The sequence below is a fragment of the Homarus americanus genome, unplaced genomic scaffold (genome assembly GCF_018991925.1).
Source record: "Homarus americanus isolate GMGI-L3 unplaced genomic scaffold, GMGI_Hamer_2.0 scaffold32929, whole genome shotgun sequence".
Lineage (NCBI taxonomy): Eukaryota > Metazoa > Arthropoda > Malacostraca > Decapoda > Nephropidae > Homarus > Homarus americanus.
In genome coordinates this window covers 1,352,510-1,375,009 of record NW_024737097.1, presented here as the reverse complement: position 1 = coordinate 1,375,009, position 22,500 = coordinate 1,352,510, and the positions used below count along the sequence as shown (strand labels likewise).

The 22,500-nt window shown below is 37.5% G+C and overlaps 1 protein-coding gene across 1 annotated transcript in view; it reads right to left on the bottom strand.

Moving 5' to 3' along the window:
* Window positions 1–22,500, bottom strand: part of LOC121873152 (low-density lipoprotein receptor-related protein 6-like) — a 197,415-nt gene that overhangs the window by 96,137 nt on the left and 78,778 nt on the right. Inside the window, 5 exon segments of the mRNA XM_042376470.1 lie at window positions 8–149; window positions 396–560; window positions 4,345–4,486; window positions 17,757–17,941; window positions 17,944–17,986. Coding sequence (XP_042232404.1) covers window positions 8–149; window positions 396–560; window positions 4,345–4,486; window positions 17,757–17,941; window positions 17,944–17,986 — 677 coding nt within the window.

The following is a 22,500-nucleotide window of genomic DNA, read 5'->3' as shown; positions in this document are numbered from 1 at the left end:
GACTTACATGGCTTCCTGGATACCAGTGACAGGTATGGGAACATTATGACTAGTGAGGAGAGAGATGCGCCGGATATCTTCCTTCCGTGAGTATAACAGAAAAGCTTCAGGTACCACGCATTGTTTCTCATTCTGGGTGAGTTCATAACCTGTCAAGCAAATGGTCTCCCGAGTTAAAATGTACTTATGATCACCACTAATATTTGGATGTTAAGTGCAAGAATTATATTCCACTCTTATCACATTATTATGCCTTTCTTGATCTAATACACATAGCTTTTTATCAAATTATATCTTCCCAGAAAATTAGGATTCCAATTACCATATCATATCATTAAAAAGAAAAAATAACAGCCAATTCATAAATGCTGTACTTAAGAATATGCCAGACATACCAATAGGGCATCCACAGGTATAGTTGGCAGGTTTATTGAGACACAGGTGTGAACAGCCACCATTGTTTGTACCACATGGATTTGAGCCGGCTTTGTTGCTAACATTCACTGCCTTAAGTCCCATCAAGTCTGGCAGCAGCTCCACAATTGCTTCTCGTTGAGTCCCTTAAAATGTCCAAAAGTTAAGAATGAAAAGCTTTGTTTCTGCCATCACTGACAAGCAAAATTTTAGATAAAACATGAAGTCAGTATGACTTCTTATAAATAATCCTAATTAAATCAATTTTTGATAATACAGCTGCTCCTCGGCTTATGACGGGATTAGGGACCCAAATTCAGGTCGTAAGTCGAAAATGCTTAAATAATACATAGAAAATCTAAAATGGGTGTCTCTTTTTTTTCTCAGCACCACAAAACTCTCATTTTTAAGCTTGCCAGCCATTTTAAAGTGAATTACAAACAAAAAAATTTTCAGTACACAGCGCAATCAATAATGTTGGGACTCGAAAATACGTAATTTGACAAAATTTTGGTACGACTGAGGCGGTCGTAGGTCGAGTATGTCATAAGTCGAGGAGTAGCTGTACTGTACAGTACAGAGAAAGTACATTAGTCTGGGGGAAAAGCATTACAAATGAATAGATAGAAGGTATGATAACACAAATTATTAAAGGTAGTTGAGATGGAATGGATGTGGAAAATGTGTATTGTTACATAAAAAGTCATCTGGCAAGTATCATAAGACTGAATGAAGGTATTAATGTCCCATTATCCAGGGTGCCTGGCAGAAATTCTACCAATAACAAAATTATATATTTCTTAAGCTAACACAGATAGAATCATGTGGTTTTCACTCACAGATCCAGCTTTCCTGTCTAATTTATTGACATGCACGCCACTGAGTGTCGCTCAGTGTCAAAATGATGCTGTTCACAGTGCTGCAGAGCACAATGTTGTTTTTGGTTTGCTGAATTCAAGTTTCCAGGCAGTATTGTGCAAAGGAAATTCAGGTGGGATTACAGACAGGATCCACCAGAATGAAATATTGTAGCATAGTAACTATGCACAGTAACTGGAAACTTGAATTCAGCAAACTAAAAACAACATTTTACTTTCTGTAGCACTGTGAACAGCGCAATTTTGACACCGAGTGAGACTTGGTGGCGTGCATGGACAATAAATTAAACAGGAAAGCTGAATTTGTGAGCACAAAAACTTGGCGAGTTTCTGCATCTGTGTAAAAACCACACAATTCTGTGTTAGCTCATGGAATATAAAAATATTTTTATTGGTAAAAATTCTTATGGATACCCTGTACACAGGAACAGTAAGCTAAAGATCCAGCAACCTCAACCTGGGTCTCATACTTGCAATTTTACCTGGCAATACTTGAAATGTTTCCAGATGTTCATGTATTTGCTTAAATAATGAAGAAAACTATATTAATGAATTGGCAACTCAACTCCAACTCCAGCTGCCACAAGATTCTCACAGTAAATTTTCTTCATTATTTAAGCAATTACAGTATACAAACATCTGGAAACTTCTCTTGATTTAAAATAATGATGAATAGTTTATTATTATAAAAATGCTACCTTTTACCTTTGGCTGACTGTACTGGTGGTAAAAACAGTTTAAGAACTACAACCATGAATTACAAATGCCAACAGATATGTTCCTGAAGAATCATTGCATTAGCAAAAACAACATTTGCACTGCAGGCCATATCACAAAAAATCAGCATTTTCTACTGTACTGGTTTTCAAGAAAAATTATTGTCACTTAAAATTTTTTTACTTTTTATTTCATGTAAATAAGGCACTTGAAATGGGAATCTGGGTATTTTTTGTTTTTGGAAATTTGCCACAGTTTGTGGAATACTCATCATATTGCAGTGCCCAGTGAAAGGGATAAATAATAACATTGTTTAGTATGCAAAAACAGCTAATAAATTGTGTCGACTTCATCAGTAGTGAAGTAAAATCAGGAAAGGAATAATACATGAACAAGTGGAGATTATCATGAAGAGAAATGATGGATGTAAGCAAAGAAGGAACTCAGGGATAGTATTATACTGTATATACTCTATAATCTTTTCCAACTTGACAGGGACATAAACATGGCATAAAGTAGTGCTCTAAAATTCAAACTAAAGAAATGGATTGCATGAAGCCTGTATCTGGGATCATCAGAATGGAAGAGACAAGTAATAGGAAAGTGTACTGAGGGTTTTGATTGGCTGAGAGATGATAGTGTAAAATGCTGTGATGAAGAGGGTGAAGGGTGCACTGAGGTGATCCCCCTAAAGAATAGGATGAAAGAAGGTATACAGAGGTAATGTGGGGTAAAGGGTAACAGCCTACAATGTGGGAGTAAAGTGGAGTAATATATTAAGGAGAACACAGAGGAATGGGTAAGGCAAATAGAAGGAACAGTGGAAAACAAAATGACAGGGTATCCTAGAAGTTATTTAATAAGGGCCATCCATTTTGAGAGGAGCTCCCTTAAGAAGTGAGGCATTACAAGAAAAGTTTACTCAAATACAAATTTAGAATCCAACTTCTTCCAAAATCCTCTGTGAGCCTCTCTGAGGATAAGTAAAAAAAAGTTATTAAAAACTGGATAGACAAATACCAGTGTAAACAACCACTACTATGAAAAATAGTTTGCCCCCCAAAATTTCTACAGTACAATTCCTTTTATCCAAACTCATTGGGACCAATGATGATTCAGATACCTGAATGTGCCTACTGTACAAGGACATCCAATAGTTAATGTTAGGTCAAAAATTGGTTCAGCAATAACGACTCACTGGGAAGGGGAAAAACTGGGGATGAGGAGGTCTGTGAGATGGTATGATGCCATAGTTACAAGTAATGAAACGATAAATGTTGTGAAATAATCATTACAATACTCAAATGTGGTGTAGAAATAAATAAAATATAAAACTATAAGAAAAGAAAAATGAAGAGCATGGGTGTGTAAGTATGGTAAGTGAACATGTGTGTGGAGGCAGTGGACTGCGTCACCGTCTCACCCGTGCTCCCTCCCTCGATGTACGCACGCACACACGAGTATCTTGGAGTCAGTTGGGTGACTGCCTGGCTGAACTGTGTCGCAACTCCCAGAGGACGGCTTGAGTGTGGAAGGAGCTATTTTTTGTACATAAAATATGTGCTATTGTATTCATGATATGCTATGTATTAATTTTATTGTTTATCATAGCATGAAATTAACAGACCAACACCTTCCACCAACCAAAAAGCCTGGCACACATGTAAACAAAGCAGTTAGTGTGCCATTGGTGACAGACACGCAATTGAATGACTTTGGTTGCATTCAGATTGTTGGACTAAACTAGAATTTTAACTGAACGGGACAAAGGGGTCAAAACTTCAGATACCTGGAAGAGTTGGAGAAAAAGAATTGTACTGCATTACATATGGGCAAGATTAAAAACAGTGCAAATCTTTGATTGCAAATAAGCTAGCAGTCTTAAAAAAATAAAAAATAAAATAAAAAATAAATAAATAAATAAAAATTAACAAATTGCCAAAACTTGCAAGAAAATATTTACACAAATCACTGAAACCTTCAAAAAAGAAAAGAAAAAAAAGCATCTTTGGAGTTGAATTTCTGTATATAAAGTCAGAAGTGAAGAAAATTCAGGTGGAAAGAAAAAGTTTCATTCAGTACTGGTATGTCAGAATGTTTCTGCACAATTCTACCACAAATGACAAGATTCTGTGTTGATAATCTGGACAATAGGGTATTTCAGTAAAGACCATATTCAAGTAATTTGTTCAGCCATAGATAATCTGTGATGTTCATAAGATTCTTGATTATGTCCACCAACTGGCACTTTTCCACTGTTATCAGGTCAAGCATAAAGGTATTTATTTTGTGCATGTGACAGATCCAACCTCTTCACAAACCACAACCAACTAACCAGTAAGCTTGTTGACTCTCTCGATACTTCGCCTCTGCCAGTCTGTCCAGTACAAATAGTCACCCAAAAGTGAAAAGCCAAACACATGTGATAGATGTTCACTCAGAACCACTCTTCTATCACTTCCATCAAGTGCAGCCATCTGGAAAAAAAAAAGCTAAATGTGACAGATGAGTAATTGGTGGACTTATCCTTAGTAAGAAATAGTAGAAGGGTAAGGTTAAAGCTAAGGTAGGGAAAAAATGACACATGAGGAGTAGGTGAGACAAGCTGTCAGCAAGCTTAAGAAAGGGAAGCTGTTAAAGAGTGAATGAATCACAACTGGAATGATGAGGATTGGAGGTGAAAAGGTGATACAATGAATAACAAGAGTAGTCTAGTTTCTCAATATAAAGAGGAATGAAATAGAAATTAATGTAATATTTTCTAGGGGTATAACTACCGTATTTTATGGCACCCCCTATTTTAGCAGGGAGTGTTTAGGAAAAAACTTGAGTGAATTTTCCTCCTGTAACCATAGTTTTCTTAAAATAATATATACAGCACCAGTAAATGTGAGGAATAAATAAAAATAATCCAATAAATAGGTTATCCCAAAAATATTGCATTGCCAAACCAGTAAATAAAAGCCAAATGAAAGTTTAACACAGTCGTCATATGCGCATACTCCCTGAATCACCATAGCAAGAGATGCCACCTCCGCCAATTCCCTTGCACCCCCCAAAACACGTTGCACCTCCTCCAACTCATTCAGTGAGACAGCCAGCAACACGAGTGCAAAAAAATGTATATTCCCCCTAAGTGTTTAAGTTTAGGACAATTTTTTCGTTTACTTTTTCACAGAATATATGTAGGATGGCGTGTGCATGTAACTGAGAAAAATAAGTGAAGAAAGTTACAAATATCTACCCAAAAATATGAGATGAAAAACCATAAGACCTCAAAGCTTGGCCCAGTAGCCTGGTGGTTACAGTGATAAGTCTAACCTGGCTACAATGCCCCCAGTGATGTTAACAGACACAAATGTAAAAAGAAAGTTATATGTAAATCTCCATTTGTATCAGGTATTTGTAGATTTAAAAATAAATTTTGCAGGTATAGAATAGATAGTACTGTAATTCTTGTAAAAGTTCAAAATGGTTACTGAAGTGTAATAATGTGTTTAAGTAAGCAATAACATATTTTTAATTCTGGAGTCGGGTGAGGTAGAATTTAGCCTATTGGCGACAGCAACTGGGGGATTCATTAGCTTATGGGATACCATAACTTCACATAAAAGATGCAGGCTGATTTTTTCAAGCAGTTTTTAAAAAAAAAAAGTGCATCTTACAGTATATGCCATAAAATATTGCAATGTACACAGGCATTCCTTGCTTAGAGTGAATCTACTTAACCAGTAGACGGTTGCCAGTCTTTCCCTTAGGAACAGTCCACCCCCTGGTCGGCCATAACCAAGAAGGCTCCTAACCCCTTAAAAATAAGGAAATCATATATAAATTGCATACTCCTGTCATTTAAAGGTCTTGCAGAATAACAAAAAGTTCCGTGACATCATAATAGAGCGGCATTTCCTTCCAGCCCACTACAACTGCTACCATGTCTCTCACTGCCTTCTGGAAGCTCACCCCAATCAGAATACATACAGTACTGTACATCTCCACACTTCTTATTTATCATTTTATAGTTTTCAATTTTTTTTTCTATATGTATAAAGAACATTGAAATAATTTTTCCACAAATCTAATGGTTGCCTTTTTTGTAACAGTGCCGCCGAGAGAGATGCCAAATACTTTAATATTAATAGCTAGATGGTTCTCGAACATTTCAGAACAAATTTAGGGTGACTTAAGGAGGGACCATCATACTCATCTCAGTCCACACAGGATACTTCTTACTGGACGATACTAATTGTTTAACCCTTTCAGTGGTTAAAGTTAATTTGGTTTAACGAGAAAAAATCTGTCGCCCTTTCTCACTTAACATTTGGTCAAAATCTGGATTAGCAATAGGTTGACTCACTGGGAAAGGGAAAAATGGAGATGAGGAGGCCTGTGAGATAGCATGCTGCCTTAGTTACTTGTAATGAAACTATAAGAGACTGGGGGAAGATGCTTACAATAGTACACTTTAATGTTGCTTAAAAATAAAGAAAATACAATATGCAGAGCATGGGTGTGAATACAGTGGCCCCTCGTTAACGAACAGTTCGATTAACGAAATTTCGGTTAATGAATTACCTTCCATAAGGATCTTCAATTCGGTTAACGAACAAAACTTCGATTAACGAAATCCTTACGAACAACACGTTTTGTTGTGAGCATCAGATGATAAGCTGATGGGCTAGTCTGCCAATTCAGTAATCTGTTCTATGTATACATTTGTTTCCAGTGGAGTAAATATCAAGAAAGTTGTGCTCTTTAATATTTTTGCATTTTTTATATTAAAATTATTAGTCATTTTAAAATTTAGTTAACACATTGATAATATATACAGTACAGTACAGGGAACTAGTTTTTTGTGCGCCCATCAGCTGCTTGACTCGGCCACCAGGCGTCAGTTTGGCTCTGTTTACAGTGGAGTGAACATCTATTTTGTTGGCATCTTGAATGTTTTTGCATTTTTACATTGAAATTATTGGTCATTCTGATATTTAGTTCACATATTGATAATATATAGCGCAGTGCTGTGTTGATTTAAATAAAATAATCTTGAATTACACCTAGTGAACTTAAAATTTTATTGGTGAAATGACGGCATCAAGCATGGGTCCCCTGAAAGGTGATTTCTCCTCCATCCCCACTTTCTTCTCTTCTCCCTTCTCCTCCAACCCCACTTCTAATTCCCATCACCATCATCAACCAGGAGCCTTCTACATACACACCTCAAAGTAAGTGTACTTTACTGCATTTTTTTTACTTTGTATGTACTTTTCTGTGAGCTGAAACCAATTACCCAATAACCCATTGAAACAATGGATTCGGTTAACGAAATTTTTGGTTGACGAACGACTCTGTGGAACGAAGTGTGTTCGTTAACCGAGGGACCACTGTATGTGCGGAGTCAATGTACGTGTGGAGGCAGAAGGCTGTAACTGGATCGCCAACTCTCCTGACAGCCACACTCCCTCCCCACAATGTGATCACCCATTCACCACCACTACTTCTACTACAGGTACTACTTTTTTTCTAAACATGGCCTCCAGCCTCCCACAATAGCCACACCTTCACTGCCATTTTATTACCTTAAAATTAACCCTTAAGCCCTGGGTTAGAGTGCTGCCAGGCAGTAACCCACGCCTACAGGGATAAATTGAGAAAAATCAACTTTTCAAAAAATAATTTGTAACCTTTTTAAATGGTGGTGCGTCATGCGTCGTTGTAAACAATAGGAGGTTGAAGTAGATTACTGGGTATTATATTAAGTGTGAAATATCGAAAAGGTTTTTATTACAGGTATTTTTTGTAGATCAATGAGAACTGCGATACCGTATACAGTATTACCCCGCTTAACGCGGTTTCGCTTAGCGCATTTTACCGTATACGCGGTGCCTCACCAGAGCGCCACAGCTGAACTTTCACTTAAAGCGGTTTTTTCCATGTATATGCGGTGAGTGTCCGGCTAGAGCTATTTTTAGATTCGCCCCACCCGCCACCCTGCCTGACTGCCTGTTTTAGCTCATAAAATTCATACAAATTACCCAGCCAGAATATAATTTACATTGCTGGAATTCTTACAATATGATGATCATTTTGAATATAAACATCATAGATTTTGCATTAGACATACAAATTTTAGATCTAATGTTTACTCTGAGTAAATATGTTATCTTTTGTGCAAAATATATGACATTTATATTCAAAATATTCCTGGTTTTACAAGGAATCCAGCAATGTCAATTATATTATCCTAACTTTAGTTTGAGGTATTATTTATTACTAAAAAGGTAAATATTCTGGTTTTCCCACACATCTGGTTCTGGTGGGATGGTTGGTGGGGGGTGGGAGTGAGGGAGGGACCAACCGACCATCTGTTACAGTGTGAAGAATATTTTTTTTTTTTTATTAACTGAAGATATTTGTTTTAGCTCATAAAATTCATACAAATTACCCGGTCAGAATATAATTTACATTGCTGGAATTCTTATAATTTGATGATCATTTTGAATATAAACATCATAGATATGTTATCTTTTGTGCAAAATATATGACATTTATATTCAAAATATTCCTGGTCTTACAAGGAATCCAGCAATGTCAATTACATTATCCTAACTTTAATCTGAGGTATTATTTAATACTAAATGTTAAAATTTAGTTTTTTCACCCAACATCTCTTGAAGGGAGGATTGGTGGGGGGTGGGGGGGAGGGTTGGGACTGACCAGGCGGTTGGAGGAGGGGGAGAAGGCAAGTTAGGGTACTTTGATTGACAGATAGTGTCTTGAAGAATATTTTTTTTTTTATTAACTGAAGATATTTGTTTTAGCTCAAAAAATTCATACAAATTACCCGGCCAGAATATAATTTACATTGCTGGAATTCTTACAATTTGGTGATCATTTTGAATATAAACATCATAGATTTTGCATTAGACATACAAATTTTAGATATAAAGTTTACTCTGAGTAAATATGTTATTTTTTGTGCAAAATATATGACATTTGTATTCAAAATATTCCTGGTCTTACAAGGAATCCAGCAATGTCAATTGTATTATCCTAACTTTAGTTTGAGGTATTATTTATTAAAATTTAGTGGTTTTCCCCCAAAAATTTCTCAGAGAAGGAAGAGCCAGCAGTGTAGTGTGAGAAGAGGGGGAGGGAGTGGAGTCCATTATTTGAATGGACATTAACTTGGCGACTGTATTTCTCTATTTCTCTTAAGTATTAATTGTGTGCATGTACCATCATAAAATTAAGATGTTATTTTTACTAGAACATAGGTATTGTGTCGGAAAAAGTGGAGTTTGGGGATGGGCCAGTTTCTATTGGAATTAATTCCATATATTCTGTTGTTCACTTAGCGCGGTTTTCACTTAACATGGTACCCTGTGGGTTTTATTGAGGGGTACTACTGTATATATGATATGATAAGTTAGCCTGTGCTAAGAACTTCAACATAGACTACTGAAAACACATTATAAGGTAATTTAGCCTATTCTAAGTTGGTGAGCTTCATTTGCTGAAGGAACTGCACAGCTTTTCATTACTAATTGGTACATATTTTATGTTTCCATTGTTTACTGGCAGTAAATGGTAAATATTTTTCATGTCTGAAGCTAAAAGTTGGAGAGGTTACATTTAACCAAAAGATGCTGGTGTTTTATCCCAGCAGTGGGTGGACCAGCATTTTAGCTTAAGGTCCGCGTAGGTAATATTCTAACAAATCTATAAAAAAAAAAAAAAAAGTTCAGATTTTGTCCGAATTATCCGAAATCCGGATTAAAGGGGTCCGAATTAATGAGGGTCGACTGTACTGATCTTAATAATTATTTGCTATAAATAATTCATTTAGAATATTTTATTTGCATAATTTTTCATAAAAAAGTGCTTGGCAACACTCACCAGTTGGTCACCAGTCTGCCTGGCTGTCTTTGTGTTTGGTAGAGCAAGTAATGCATAAAATAATAATAATTCCACAAATAAATACATTTATAACAATCATAGCATTGTTTTACAGTAATACTCCACTACAATACAACTACACTACTTTTAGCAATATTACTTTGATACAAAATGATAAAATGGACAAACAATGAAAATGAAACAAACAAAAGTAGGTAATTATGTTCAGGAAGCTTCCCTGTGGCTGAGCGAGTGGTGTGAGAGGCAAATAGTCACACTGGAACCTGATAACCCACGGTGGGCATTTAAACAGTGGTGGGAATAGGCACGCGCTCTGGAACGTCACCCGGGGCCTAAGGGTTAAATATCCTAATACAGAAGTAGTTACCCTAGCTATGTTGAGTTAGTTGAGCCGCAGATCAATGCGGCATTCAGTTACTGTTGCGTTACAGTCAATATCTGCGACCGTTGTCGGCTTTGGGGCCGATGATCTCGTTCCCCTGAAGTAAAGCAATGCAGACCTAAGAAGAGAGAAGGACAGTCAACATCTCAACCAGGCTGTAACGTAACTTTTGGGCTGCTGCTTCTGTTCAGATAACACCTCTGCAAGTCTGGCATAAAACATCTTGCACGTGGTCCCATCCCACCAGAGTAATGAGGCTGTCTTGTTCAACATTCAGAATTCTCTCCCCATATGCCCTGATCTTGTCATCCTCGTTTCTCCTGTGTGCAGCGTCGAGAGCTAGGTTACAGTGACATGTGTCCATGGGATTGAAAATCCAAAATCTTCGAGCACTGTTTGAAGTCCTGTGATGGAAATTCTCACTGTTCAATGAAGGAGGGTCGGTTCTACCCTGACATGGCAGATTTCCTTCAACATATTTATTGTGAGATCCCTTACTTTATCATGCCTCATCCATATGAAACCCCCTTTCTTGCACACCATGGTGTACTCGATGTCATAGGATGAGCCACACACACATTGGGAAAGGAAACCTTCTACTGGCCTACCATACCTTAGAGCAATAACATCTGTGAATTCTTGTTTATTAAGACAAACCTTTTGCCCTTATCGGTAATGTTGTTAGCCAGTTCGAGGCGCCCACCTCCTGTGTTTTAGCTACTTTTTTTTTTCAAGTTCTCTGGCACTTGCAGCATCAGTTGCTGCAGTTTATCACTTTGGGTGTGCTGTCGATCTGTCATAATGGACTGTCGAATATTGTTTAGTTCGTTGCTACCCACCTCACTTGTTGCCATTATATGCTCAGTGAGGGCTGCCGTGAGCTTGACTTGAGCTCTGATGTTCAGTGGCAGCAAGCTCCTCTGGATTGGTCATTCCCATTCCTCCCAGTCTCTACTACTACTACTTTGCTGTCACTCGGAATTGAGTATGATGATCATCCAGCTATGATACAAAAATACGAGTTATTAAGGATATCACCTTTGTTTGTGAGTTTTAAGGTGACTAAAGAGGCCGATACGGGACCGGCAGGGTCGTTCACAGATGTTCCACATGCGGGGGCTACATCTAGTGAGGGAGGGGCGGTGGCAGTGTCTTCCCAGTGTTAACGCTTGTCTCCCTTGGTAAGCAGTCGGGCTAGCTCGAAAGTATTGGCACCTTCTCATGTGGTGCTCCTCCAAGCGTTACGGTGTGGAGTAATCATCTCCCAGGTGAGGGGGTCGATTTGGCATGTTTTAGGTTTGTCTTAAGACTATCCTTATACCTTTTCAGTTGCCCAACAGCGTTATGTTTACTATTCGTTAGGTGACTGTAAAGTAGCTGCTTTGGCAGTCTACTGTCATCCATGCGGGTAACAGGGCCAGTCCAATGTAGTAGTTCGTGGATAATAGTAGCCTCGATGCTCCATCAGTTGGTCTCAGTGAGAATACTGGCATTTGTTCTTTTGTTTTCCCAGCGAACTCGGAGGATGGAACGTAGACTAAGTTCGTAAAAGTTTTCAAGTGCCTTGAGGTGCACCCATGTCTCACTGCCATATAGCAGGGTGGGGAGGACCGCTGTTCAATATACATGCAACTTTTTAGATAATTTCAGCTCCCTACAGCTGAAGACAATGGTACAGAGTCTGCCGAAGGCTTGAGATGCACATCTGATCAGATGTTGAATTTCTTCATCGATATCCATGGTGGTGGACAGGTGGGAGCCGAGATACTGAAAGTGGGTAACATTAGAGAAAGTCGTAACGTTAAGCTGGATGGATGGTGGAGGTGTGAATGAACCAGGGGCAGGCTGGGTATGAAAGGAGCTTGTTCCTCTTTGACTTAAGTCAGCACGAAATGTGATTGCCAGTCCCAGTGGTATAATGTCAATTTAATTATTGCATTGCAAACTCAAACACTGATTAGATTGTAAGCAAAGCAATTGACGTGACGCATGGCACTGATTCTCACAGCCCAATGTGTACTGCAACCGAGTTAAATGAATATGTACTTAAGTTCTTGTTATGGCATCATGATGTAATAGATGAGCAGTCACTCCTTGATGCTCCTTCCTTGTCTATTAGGTACAGTAGCTAAAAAACTAAATGTGCATACTTTGTGGGAAACAATGTGAGACCATGGACGAAAATTTTTTGTATATGAGGGCTGTCACTAGTCACACGTAAAATTTCTGAGCATATCGACCCCCCACCTGCCCAGATAGTTGTTTTAGCTACTGTACATACAGTGTCGCACACTGCCATATAAAGTGAATTTAACTCAGTTGAACTTTGTTGACTATATCAGCGTTCTTCTTTTAAAGAAATTGAACGTCTTATGTGCCAAATGATACTGTAACATAACTGGGTGCCTTCTGTGTTGAATGATCCATTTGTTCCCTTGCCAGACGTGTTTTTTGACTTTTTTTTTTTATTTAAGTCATTTCTCGACGCTCCTTTCTCATCTATCAAGCACCGTGTGTGTTGTTGCCACTGCCGAGGATTGGTAACCACCTGCAGGCAAGATGTCTGATGCAGCATGTCTTTAATACAGTAGGATTAATATTTGAGGGCAGGACGCTCCAGGGAGCGAGAGTGCTGGTCCACTGATTCGTTCTCCAGTACGAGCCTGGCCACAGCTACAAAATGTAGCCGCACGACATTTGTTTTGAATACAAGGGGAATAAGCTTCTCATCCTTACTGTTTGTGCTAATGATTATTGTGTGCATTAGTGTGGATGGAATATTAGGAACGAATATAATTGTCCCAGGTTGATTTTTGAAAGCAGAAATATTACTATCACCAGCATTAGAGTTTGCTATGTATGCGAGTGAACCAGCTGTACTCGCAGCTGATATGTTCTGGTATATGTTTCCCTGTTAATCAAGTAACAGCACAGTGTTCTAAGTAATACCATCACTGTGCTACTAACCAGTGTGACCTAGTGGTCAGTTCTATTTTGTCTAAGTGTTACAGTAAAGCAATCAGTAACTGAACCTAAGTTTTGTTGTTGTGAATGAAGGTTCAAAGTGTCATCATATTCAAACTTGCTTTTAATAAATAATGATTAAGTATAATGTGAATATCACCACTCATTCCTTATAACAAATGCCATCTCTGAAAATACACTTGATAACCCATGAGCATAACCTCTCGTTTATGGCAGATGTTATAGTCGAAAGAAAAAAGCCTGGGTGGTGGCAGCTCTAGGATGTAAGTACAGTAATTACATGACTGAGAATAGACAAGGATGTGGATCTCCCAGGTTAACCCACAAAACAGAATATAACTAAATACATTTGAGAATAAAAGTAAGTAAGAGGAAATAAACAAAAAAGTAAGAGATATTGAAAGAAATATAGTAAGTACTGACATAAATTTATGCGTGATTAACTGATGCACACGTGCGTGACTGCATGGTGGGGAGTTAAAGATCAGTTGTTGAGGCGTGCTTGTCAACACTGGTGCATGTTACAACTCCTCTCCACTTCATCTCCCTAATCACCCACACCTTTCTGCTTCCTCACTTCATATTTTAAAATTTTATGTAACGTAATGTTGAAGGGATACAACGTTGCTCATTTATACTTACACTTATCAAAATCCCCCTCAAAAATAGTGTACCTTAGCCTTTGTCTTTATTCAAGACCTCTTCAGGTCATGAGACCCACTTATCCCTCACCCAACAATGGGTGACCTGACATTGCATCAGAAGGTCAGTAATATGAGACAACTAATCCCCCACCCTACCTCCACCTGACAATGCATCAGGTCAGTTACACGAGACCCATTAATCCCCCACAGCTCCATGAGAGTGAAAAATACCAGCTTTTGCTGCAACACAGCCGCATTAATGGCTATAACATATAGATTTTTAGTTTTTATATATATTTAGTTAATCAAACTTTTAGATAGAATATTCAGGATTATTCTAGCAAAGAAATGGAGTTTCTAACTTAATTAGAACGGCTTTTACAGACTCAGAAACATTCTGGGGAAGTGGTGCTAGAGTCTGTCTGTGCATGATGGGTAGTTTTGACTCTCGGAAACTTTTCCCAGTAACTGGAAAAATTTCCGGGGATGGGGGATTTTTGGGGGTTTGTGAAAGTCGCCTGGTTAACCGGAAATCTCTAATCCCTTGAAGTGCTCTGCACCAATTGTTCTGGCTAACAGGGATATCACTGTACTGCATAAATCAAGACATAGCTGTACTGGAGGATGATGGTGGTGTAGGTTGAGGTGGCCTGTGAGATGGCTAAGCATGTCATTGATACATGTAATGAAACTATAAAAGTTGAGGAAAAATCATTACAATACAGTTGTACCCCACTTAACGCGGTCAATAGAACCCAGAGGGTCCCGTGTTAAGTGAAATCCACGTTAAGTGAACAACAGAACATATGGGATTAATTCCAATAGAAACCGGCCCGACCCCCAAACTCCACTTTTTGAAGACACATAACTATGTTGTAGTAAAAATAACATCTTAATTTTATGATGGTACATGCACACAATTAATACTTAAGAGAAATAGAGAAATACAGTCGCCAAGTTAATGTCCATTCAAATAATGGACTCAACTCCCTCCCCCTCTCACACTACACTGCCGGCTCTTCCCTCTCTGAGAAATTTTTGGGGGAAAACCACTAAATTTTAATAAATAATACCTCAAACTAAAGTTAGGATAATACAATTGACATTGCTGGATTCCTTGTAAGACCAGGAATATTTTGAATATAAATGTCATATATTTTGCACAAAAGATAACATAGTTACCCAGAGAAAAAATTTTATCTAAAATTTGTATGTCTAATGCAAAATATATGATGTTTATATTCAAAATGATCACCAAATTATAAGAATTCCAGCAATGTAAATTATATTCTGACCGGGTAATTTGTATGAATTTTATGAGCTAAAACAAATATCTTCAGTTAATAAAAAAAAAATAATCTTCACGACACTATCTGTCAATCAAAGTACCCCACCTTGCCTCCCCCCTCTTCCAACCGCGCGGTCAGTCCCAACCCTCCCCCCCACCCCCCACCAATCCTCCCTTCAAGAGATGTGGGGTGAAAAAAATAAATTTTAACATTTTGTATTAAATAATACCTCAGATTAAAGTTAGGATAATATAATTGACATTGCTGGATTCCTTGTAAGACCAGGAATATTTTGAATATAAATGTCATATATTTTGCACAAAAGATAACATATTACTCAGAAAACATTTTATCTAAAATTTGTATGTCTAATGCAAAATATATGATGTTTATATTCAAAATGATCATCAAATTATAAGAATTCCAGCAATGTAAATTATATTCTGACCGGGTAATTTGTATGAATTTTATGAGCTAAAACAGGCAGTCAGGCAGGGTGGCGGTGGGGAATCTAAAATAGCGTCTCGAGCCGGACACTCACGTATATGGAAAAAATCCGTGTTAAGTGAAAGTTCAGCTCTGGCGAGGCACCGCGTATTGATAAAACTCGTTAAGTGAAACCGCGTTAGGCGGGGTAATACTGTACTCTCAACTTCTAAAATGACTTAGAAATAAAGAAAATATAATATAAAACTGTAAAGAAAGGAGAGCATGGGGACATATGTGTGGGAAGTGAACATATGTGTGGAGGCAGTGGACTGTAATTGTGGTGCCAGCCCAGTACACTGCTGTGATGTCATGGCAAATGCACAGCACAACAGACACACATGTCTCTTGAGTCAGCTGGGTGGCTGCCAGGCTAAACTGTGTCGTGTCACTCAGAGGATGGTTTGAGTGGTGAATGAGCAACTTTTTATATGTAAAATATGAGTTATTATATTTTATATCGTACTATATACAAATTAAATTTTTTATCATAGCAGTTTCTATTGATTTTGGGCACATAAAATTTGACTTTTTTAATTTACCCCATTCTCCCTAAATCATTTAACTCTGAATGACATTATTTATATAGAATTTTTACTGAGAATAAATCATTTGTTTAACTTCAGAATCATTTAAAGTGAGGGAATACTGTACATTAGCTAATGTTAGGACGTCACCCCTTAGTGATGTGATTATCTCAAGTTTGGTTTCAATCATTACAGGTTTGTTTGACCTCTTGGTGATGGTAGGTACTACAGGAATCACCACTATGGTTGGATGCCATTATGTACAAATTCAAGAAAGGATGACACAAATACAGATGAATATCGAGAGAGCAATTCACTTGCACCGAACATAAGAGCGAATGGAGCATGGGAAGAGGAGGATGGGGGATGCCAGGTGAGGGTATGTTCCTGCACATCTGGGGGAACAAACTGTGTGCAGTGTGCGACTTAAATTTTCAAGTAGAACAGCATTCAGATAAGTGAATACAGTGAGTTCTGCTATAACGCATGTTTTGACAATGCGAATTGGCTGTAACGCGATTTATGAATAGAGGAACGATATTTGTATAACACGAACACTTGTTTGCTGTAACGCGATTTTTGCTTACTATTTCTCCAATTTTGTGGTATTAACTGTGAATATGGTAAAGAAGAATATCTCCAAGAAGCGTTCTGGTGATCACATTCCCAGTGATGATCGTAAAAGAAAGGCTATAACCCTTGAAGAGAAGCTCCATGTTATCAACCTCAAAATCACCCTTCTCCCCCATCAAGTTATATTCATATTTTTCAAGGTAAAGTGTTACATTTACTGTATGATTTCATTATTAGATTTGAATGTAACATTTATTTAGACTGTGCTATCGTTTGTGTTAAATTTTTTTCGATTTCGAGTAGTAATCTGCACCTAACCTAATTTTCTCCATAAGCCCTGTTATTTCTATTACGCGAATTTCTATAACACGATGTTTTACAAGAACACAATTATCGCGTTATAGCAGAACTGACTGTCACTTTTGGATAGTGAGAAGAGGTGCAAGAATAAAATATTCAGATAGTGATCAGACAGCGAGAGATACCTGTACTAATGAACTGTAGTGTGTCCGTCTGTCAGCTGTCTTGTCACATACTAAGCCTAGGCCTCATTTGCATAGTTGAAAGAGAACAAAGTATTGTACTGCTGTATAGTTAGCTTAGTAGGAAAAAGAGAACAGTGTCTGAACAAGAAATCAAAAAGCCTTGTTCACTAACTAAGCACTCCCCACTGACTAACTCTGCGTTCAATCATTCATGGAGTAACCATCATTAAAGAGATACAGCTAGTAACACCCTATTGAAAAACTTAAGTCATACCACGTGATAGTCATACAAAATAAATGAATGAACATTAAGCCTCTTTAATATGCTAGTGGGAAATAAAAATTATATTAAAAGCAAAACAATAAGTCTTCATATACAAACACTAACAATACATATAATGGTAACACACCATATCTTCACTGAATAAGTAACATTTATCTTCAGTTCATTACACTCACCTCTATTTTATCTTCTTTAGCATCACACCAATATATTTTTCTCAGTTCAGTGTCAATTGCAACCCCATTAGGCCATCCAAGGTCCGAGTTGATAATGACCTCTCGTAATGAGCCATCAAGGGCAGCTCGCTCAATCTTTGGATGCTCACCCCAGTCTGTCCAGAACATCAAGCCCCCATCAGGTCAATAGCAATGGCTCTTGGTTCATCCAGGTTATCAGTAATGAGGATCTGTCAAGGAATTGGATTCAAATTATCATCTGAATTTAAGAAGATGCAAGAGGAGTTAAATAATATACTGTAAAGGTTTTAATTTGATAAATGCAGTTAATCCCAGTGACTATTAATACTAAATGGTTATATTGTGTCAAAAAGGATAACTTAAGTGAATAGTGAAGCTGATAGTTGAAAATGTGTTTGGTGAATAAAATAACATAATCAGAGGACTTTCCTTTACTGGCCACCCACTCAAGACAGGAATGAAGTGTTCCTCTTAACAGGTCCTAATATGTCCTGAGCCCAGTGTACTCACTAAATTTGGAAAGTAACTAATGACTTCTGATCTTTATCCTTTAGTTTAACTGATTTTGAAGGCAGATGTTATATTGCTGACTTTTGTTTCATATGGACGAAAAAAATAAGGTAGGTGGAAAGTTTTTCATTACCTCAGGGAACTGCAGCCCTGCTCTGTTCTGCGGTTTCCACCCTGTGGGTTGGTGTTAGGAATGGCATCAAGCTGTTAAACTTTGCTTCAACATGCCTGATGGTAACCAGGTCATCAGAGCTGTGCCCATTCTTTGGGCTCAGCTGCTTATTTTGGGGGCTGGAGCCCTGGGTTTGTGGTAGTGAATGGGAGGACATCCCGTTCTGGTTTTACCCTACAGCTACTATCAGGTAATCACGGTTAAACCCACACAAGTGTGAAAAATCGCTGTAAAATGTTAATGTTGTTGATATGAATGAAAAATTACAGGTTGACCCTCTCTCGTCCAGCAACCTTGGGCCCAAAATAAAGCCGGAAAACATAAATTCCCGTTAAATAGAAGGTTTATAATTAACGACTTTACCTAAGCTACATTTAGTCTAATACCCCACAATACAGTAAACCCTTGAATGTCCAGACAATTTGGGGGGAAAGGGAGTCCAAAATTGACAATTCTCCGGACTTATGCCAAGTGAGGGCTCTGGGGACCACTGTTGCACTGCAGCCACTCATCAGCCCCCCCCCCCAATGACCCTTAAATTTGTATTTTAATGTGCACTAAATATCATGTGCATTTCCTTTACATTTTTCCTTTATATAGTATACAGTGGTCCCTCGGTTAACGAACACAATTCGTTCCAGAAGGTCGTTCATTAACAGAAATTTTTTTTTAACCAAAACCATTGTTTCAATGGGATATTGAGTAATTGGTTCCAGCTCACAGAAAAGTATACTGTATACAAAGTAAAGACAAAAATGCATAAAGTCAGAAACACTCCAAAAATTCCCCTAAATCGCCCTGAAATCACTATATATATCGTACATATACACTAGAAGTCTTAAATCACTACTGTAATGTGATACAGGTGATTAATTTTATCTCTTTGTAAAAATACATGACATTTATATTCAAATTAATCTCTGTCTTGCAAGGATTTCAGCAATGCAAATTATATTATCCTAACTTTAGTCTGAGATATTACATAAAATAAACACCTTAAAGCATAAAGAAAACACGGATCTTTTGTCTGGGAAGGCAAGGAGGGTGGGAAGAGGGGGGTCCAGTGGAAGAAGAGAGGGGGCAGGAGGTGAGGTGACAGATAGTGTCTGGTGAAGTATAATTTGTTTAATTATTTGAGATTTTTGTTTTTAACTCATAAAATTCATAGAAATTACCCGGCCAGAATATAATTTACTTTGCTGGAATTCTTATAAGACAGTGATTAATTTGAATATAAACAAGCTAAAATTTGCATTAGACATACAAATTTTAGATCTAATTTAAGAATTTTATTAGGGAGAGAAAATTTTTTTATCTTTTGTGCAAAATATATGACGTTTATATTCAAATTATTTCCTGTCTTGCAAGGATTTCAGCAATGCAAATTATATTATCCTAACTTTAGTCTGAGGTATTATTTATTTTTAAACCTGTAAGCCTAGTGCTTTTCCCCAAACCTTTCTTGGAAAGGTGGGGGAGGGAGGGAGGGAGGGGTGACAGTGACATGTTTGACAGTTGGCACCTGTGGTGTGTAGTATTTACTTAATTGTTAATTTACTGTATGTCTTTTAGAATGTTTTTTTTTATAAAATTTAATAGAAGTGACCGGGGTGAATTTAATTTGCATTTCTAGAATTGCTAGTGATTAATTTGAATGTAAACATAGAAGAGATCACTGAATTGGCTGAGTACCTCCTCATCTTATCAGCTGATGTTCAAAACAAAATGTGATTTTCGTAAGGATTTTGTTAATCAAAAATTTTTCGTTAACCGAATTGAAGATTCTTATGGAAGGTAATTCGTAAACCGAAATTTCGTTAACCGAGGCGTTTGTTAACCGAGGGACCACTGTAGTACAAGAACTCATTAAAAATAATTAATTTTTTATAAAATAGATTACCTTTAGTATTAAAATATATACAATGTTGTCATTAATGGGATACTGTACAGTTGTTTAATCAGATTTGATATAGCCTGAACAAGCTAATAGGTACGAGATGATACTTCACGTGTAAACATGCTGGAGGATGGCCATTGCTACGTTCATCAGTCTGTTTTAATTTATTCATTACAGGTATTATATTCTTGCAGAGTTGTAAAAAGTACTGGACTTTGTTACTGAGTAAAAGAATTGTTACATAAGCAAAATGTTACTCAAGTAGAAGTAAAAGTATCCAAAGATCAATGTACACCCAGTCTTAGCTTAACGTCATGGTTACGTTCTTGTAAAACACAACGTTAACAGAAACAATTTTCCCCATAAATAGATAAAATACGGGAGTTACGGTCCCCAGCCTCCCTTTGCCCCATAAAATACATTACATATACTGTACATAAATTCAATGGATTTTTATAAAAAAAATATTATACCATACATCCAAAAAGATAAATAAACTAAACTCTACACAAATTTCCACAGCACGTTCGCCTTTCTCAAAACGGTTTAAAACCTCCATTTCCATAGCAAGACTAATGGTCTTGCATTGCTTCTTCACAACACTAGCATCACTAACACTTGATGGGCACTTTAAACCATTTTGAATGGTTACAATACAGTATTTATAGCAAAAACACTTAAGCATGAACGTACGCTGTGGAAGCTTAACAAAGACTGGAAAGAAAATGCTTGGGGACGCTGCACGAGAGCGCCGCAGTAGTGCGCCAAAATGAGAGAGGGTGGTGCGCCATACAAAGTAGTCTGTGTTGGGTGACAACGTTATTACGAATCGCTTAGGTCGTAAAACGACAGCTTGTCAGAATCATGGGTATCGAAAGAGTAGCAACGTTATAGCTAAACTACGTTGTCTGGGACAACGTTAAGCGAGGACTGGGTGTACTCCAGTAGAAGTAAAAAAGTATATAATTCATAAAGTACTCAAGTACTGAAAGTAAAAAGAAACAACAATTATTAACTGTCAGAAATATTAAAATAAATCCACAATAAATTATAAAAATTTGTTAACTAAAGATAAAAATAAAAGACACAGCATTACACATGTTTATTTGCATATTGAGATTAATCAATAACTAATTCTCAAAATTATGGCTGTCCAATCAGGATGTTTTAGGCCAAAATATAAACCCAGCATCACCTACTGAAAGAGAAAGAGTTGTGCCGCTCTTCTCCCTACAACCCATTGCAGGGATAGTGAACAGGCTGAAAATATATCCATCCAACACTATGATCACTTTCTTCCTCATCCACTCAAGTATCGTCAACATGGACTTATGGTCCACAGACTTAATGTTGTCTCTGCTCGCATCAGGTTAGGATACAGACCTAACAGGAAAGTATCTTGTAAACTCTGTAATTGTTCCAATGTTACTACCCCTCAACACTGCCTGATTGTCCTACTGTCAGGGACCACCTATCTCAAGGAGTCACTAACCACTCTAAGTCACCACCTACTTATTCAAAATAATATATATTTAATTCTTGTACACTACCCACACTTTGGTGGGTGCTAACTCCCATTGTCCTTAAATCATATCAATATTGTCTCCATATCACAAGTCATAGCGTGTCCTGCACGAAACTAATACAGTATTTTCTCGATTTAACTAACTAATTCGAGCCACCTGTTCGTTAAATCAAAATGGCCACACGGTTCTCTCACTCACTCATTGACGGGATGAGAGCACCTGACGACGTGAAAGCCAAGCCCATAATTTCCTGTCTGCCAGAAATCGATGTTCAACCCTATTTTCAAAGAGCTTTCAACCTTATTTACCGTGTAATAAGGAGATCTTATCAACTACCATCGTATAGAGCTAGGCCGAAAATACAGTAGTGCTTTCCAACAAAAAATGGGTTTTGCCCGGATGATCTGAATGCACCTTACAATGAGGTACACCTACAATGAGCAAAGTTATATCCTCACAATTACATTACATAATATTTAAAAAAAAAAAAATATCTCTCTCTCTCTCTCTCTCTCAGGGTGGTGTAATGCATCTAGTGTGGCAGCAACCTAGGTGAAAAACTTAATACGAGAGCATCAGCCCCACAGCCGACAACAGCTGCAGATATTGACTACGAGG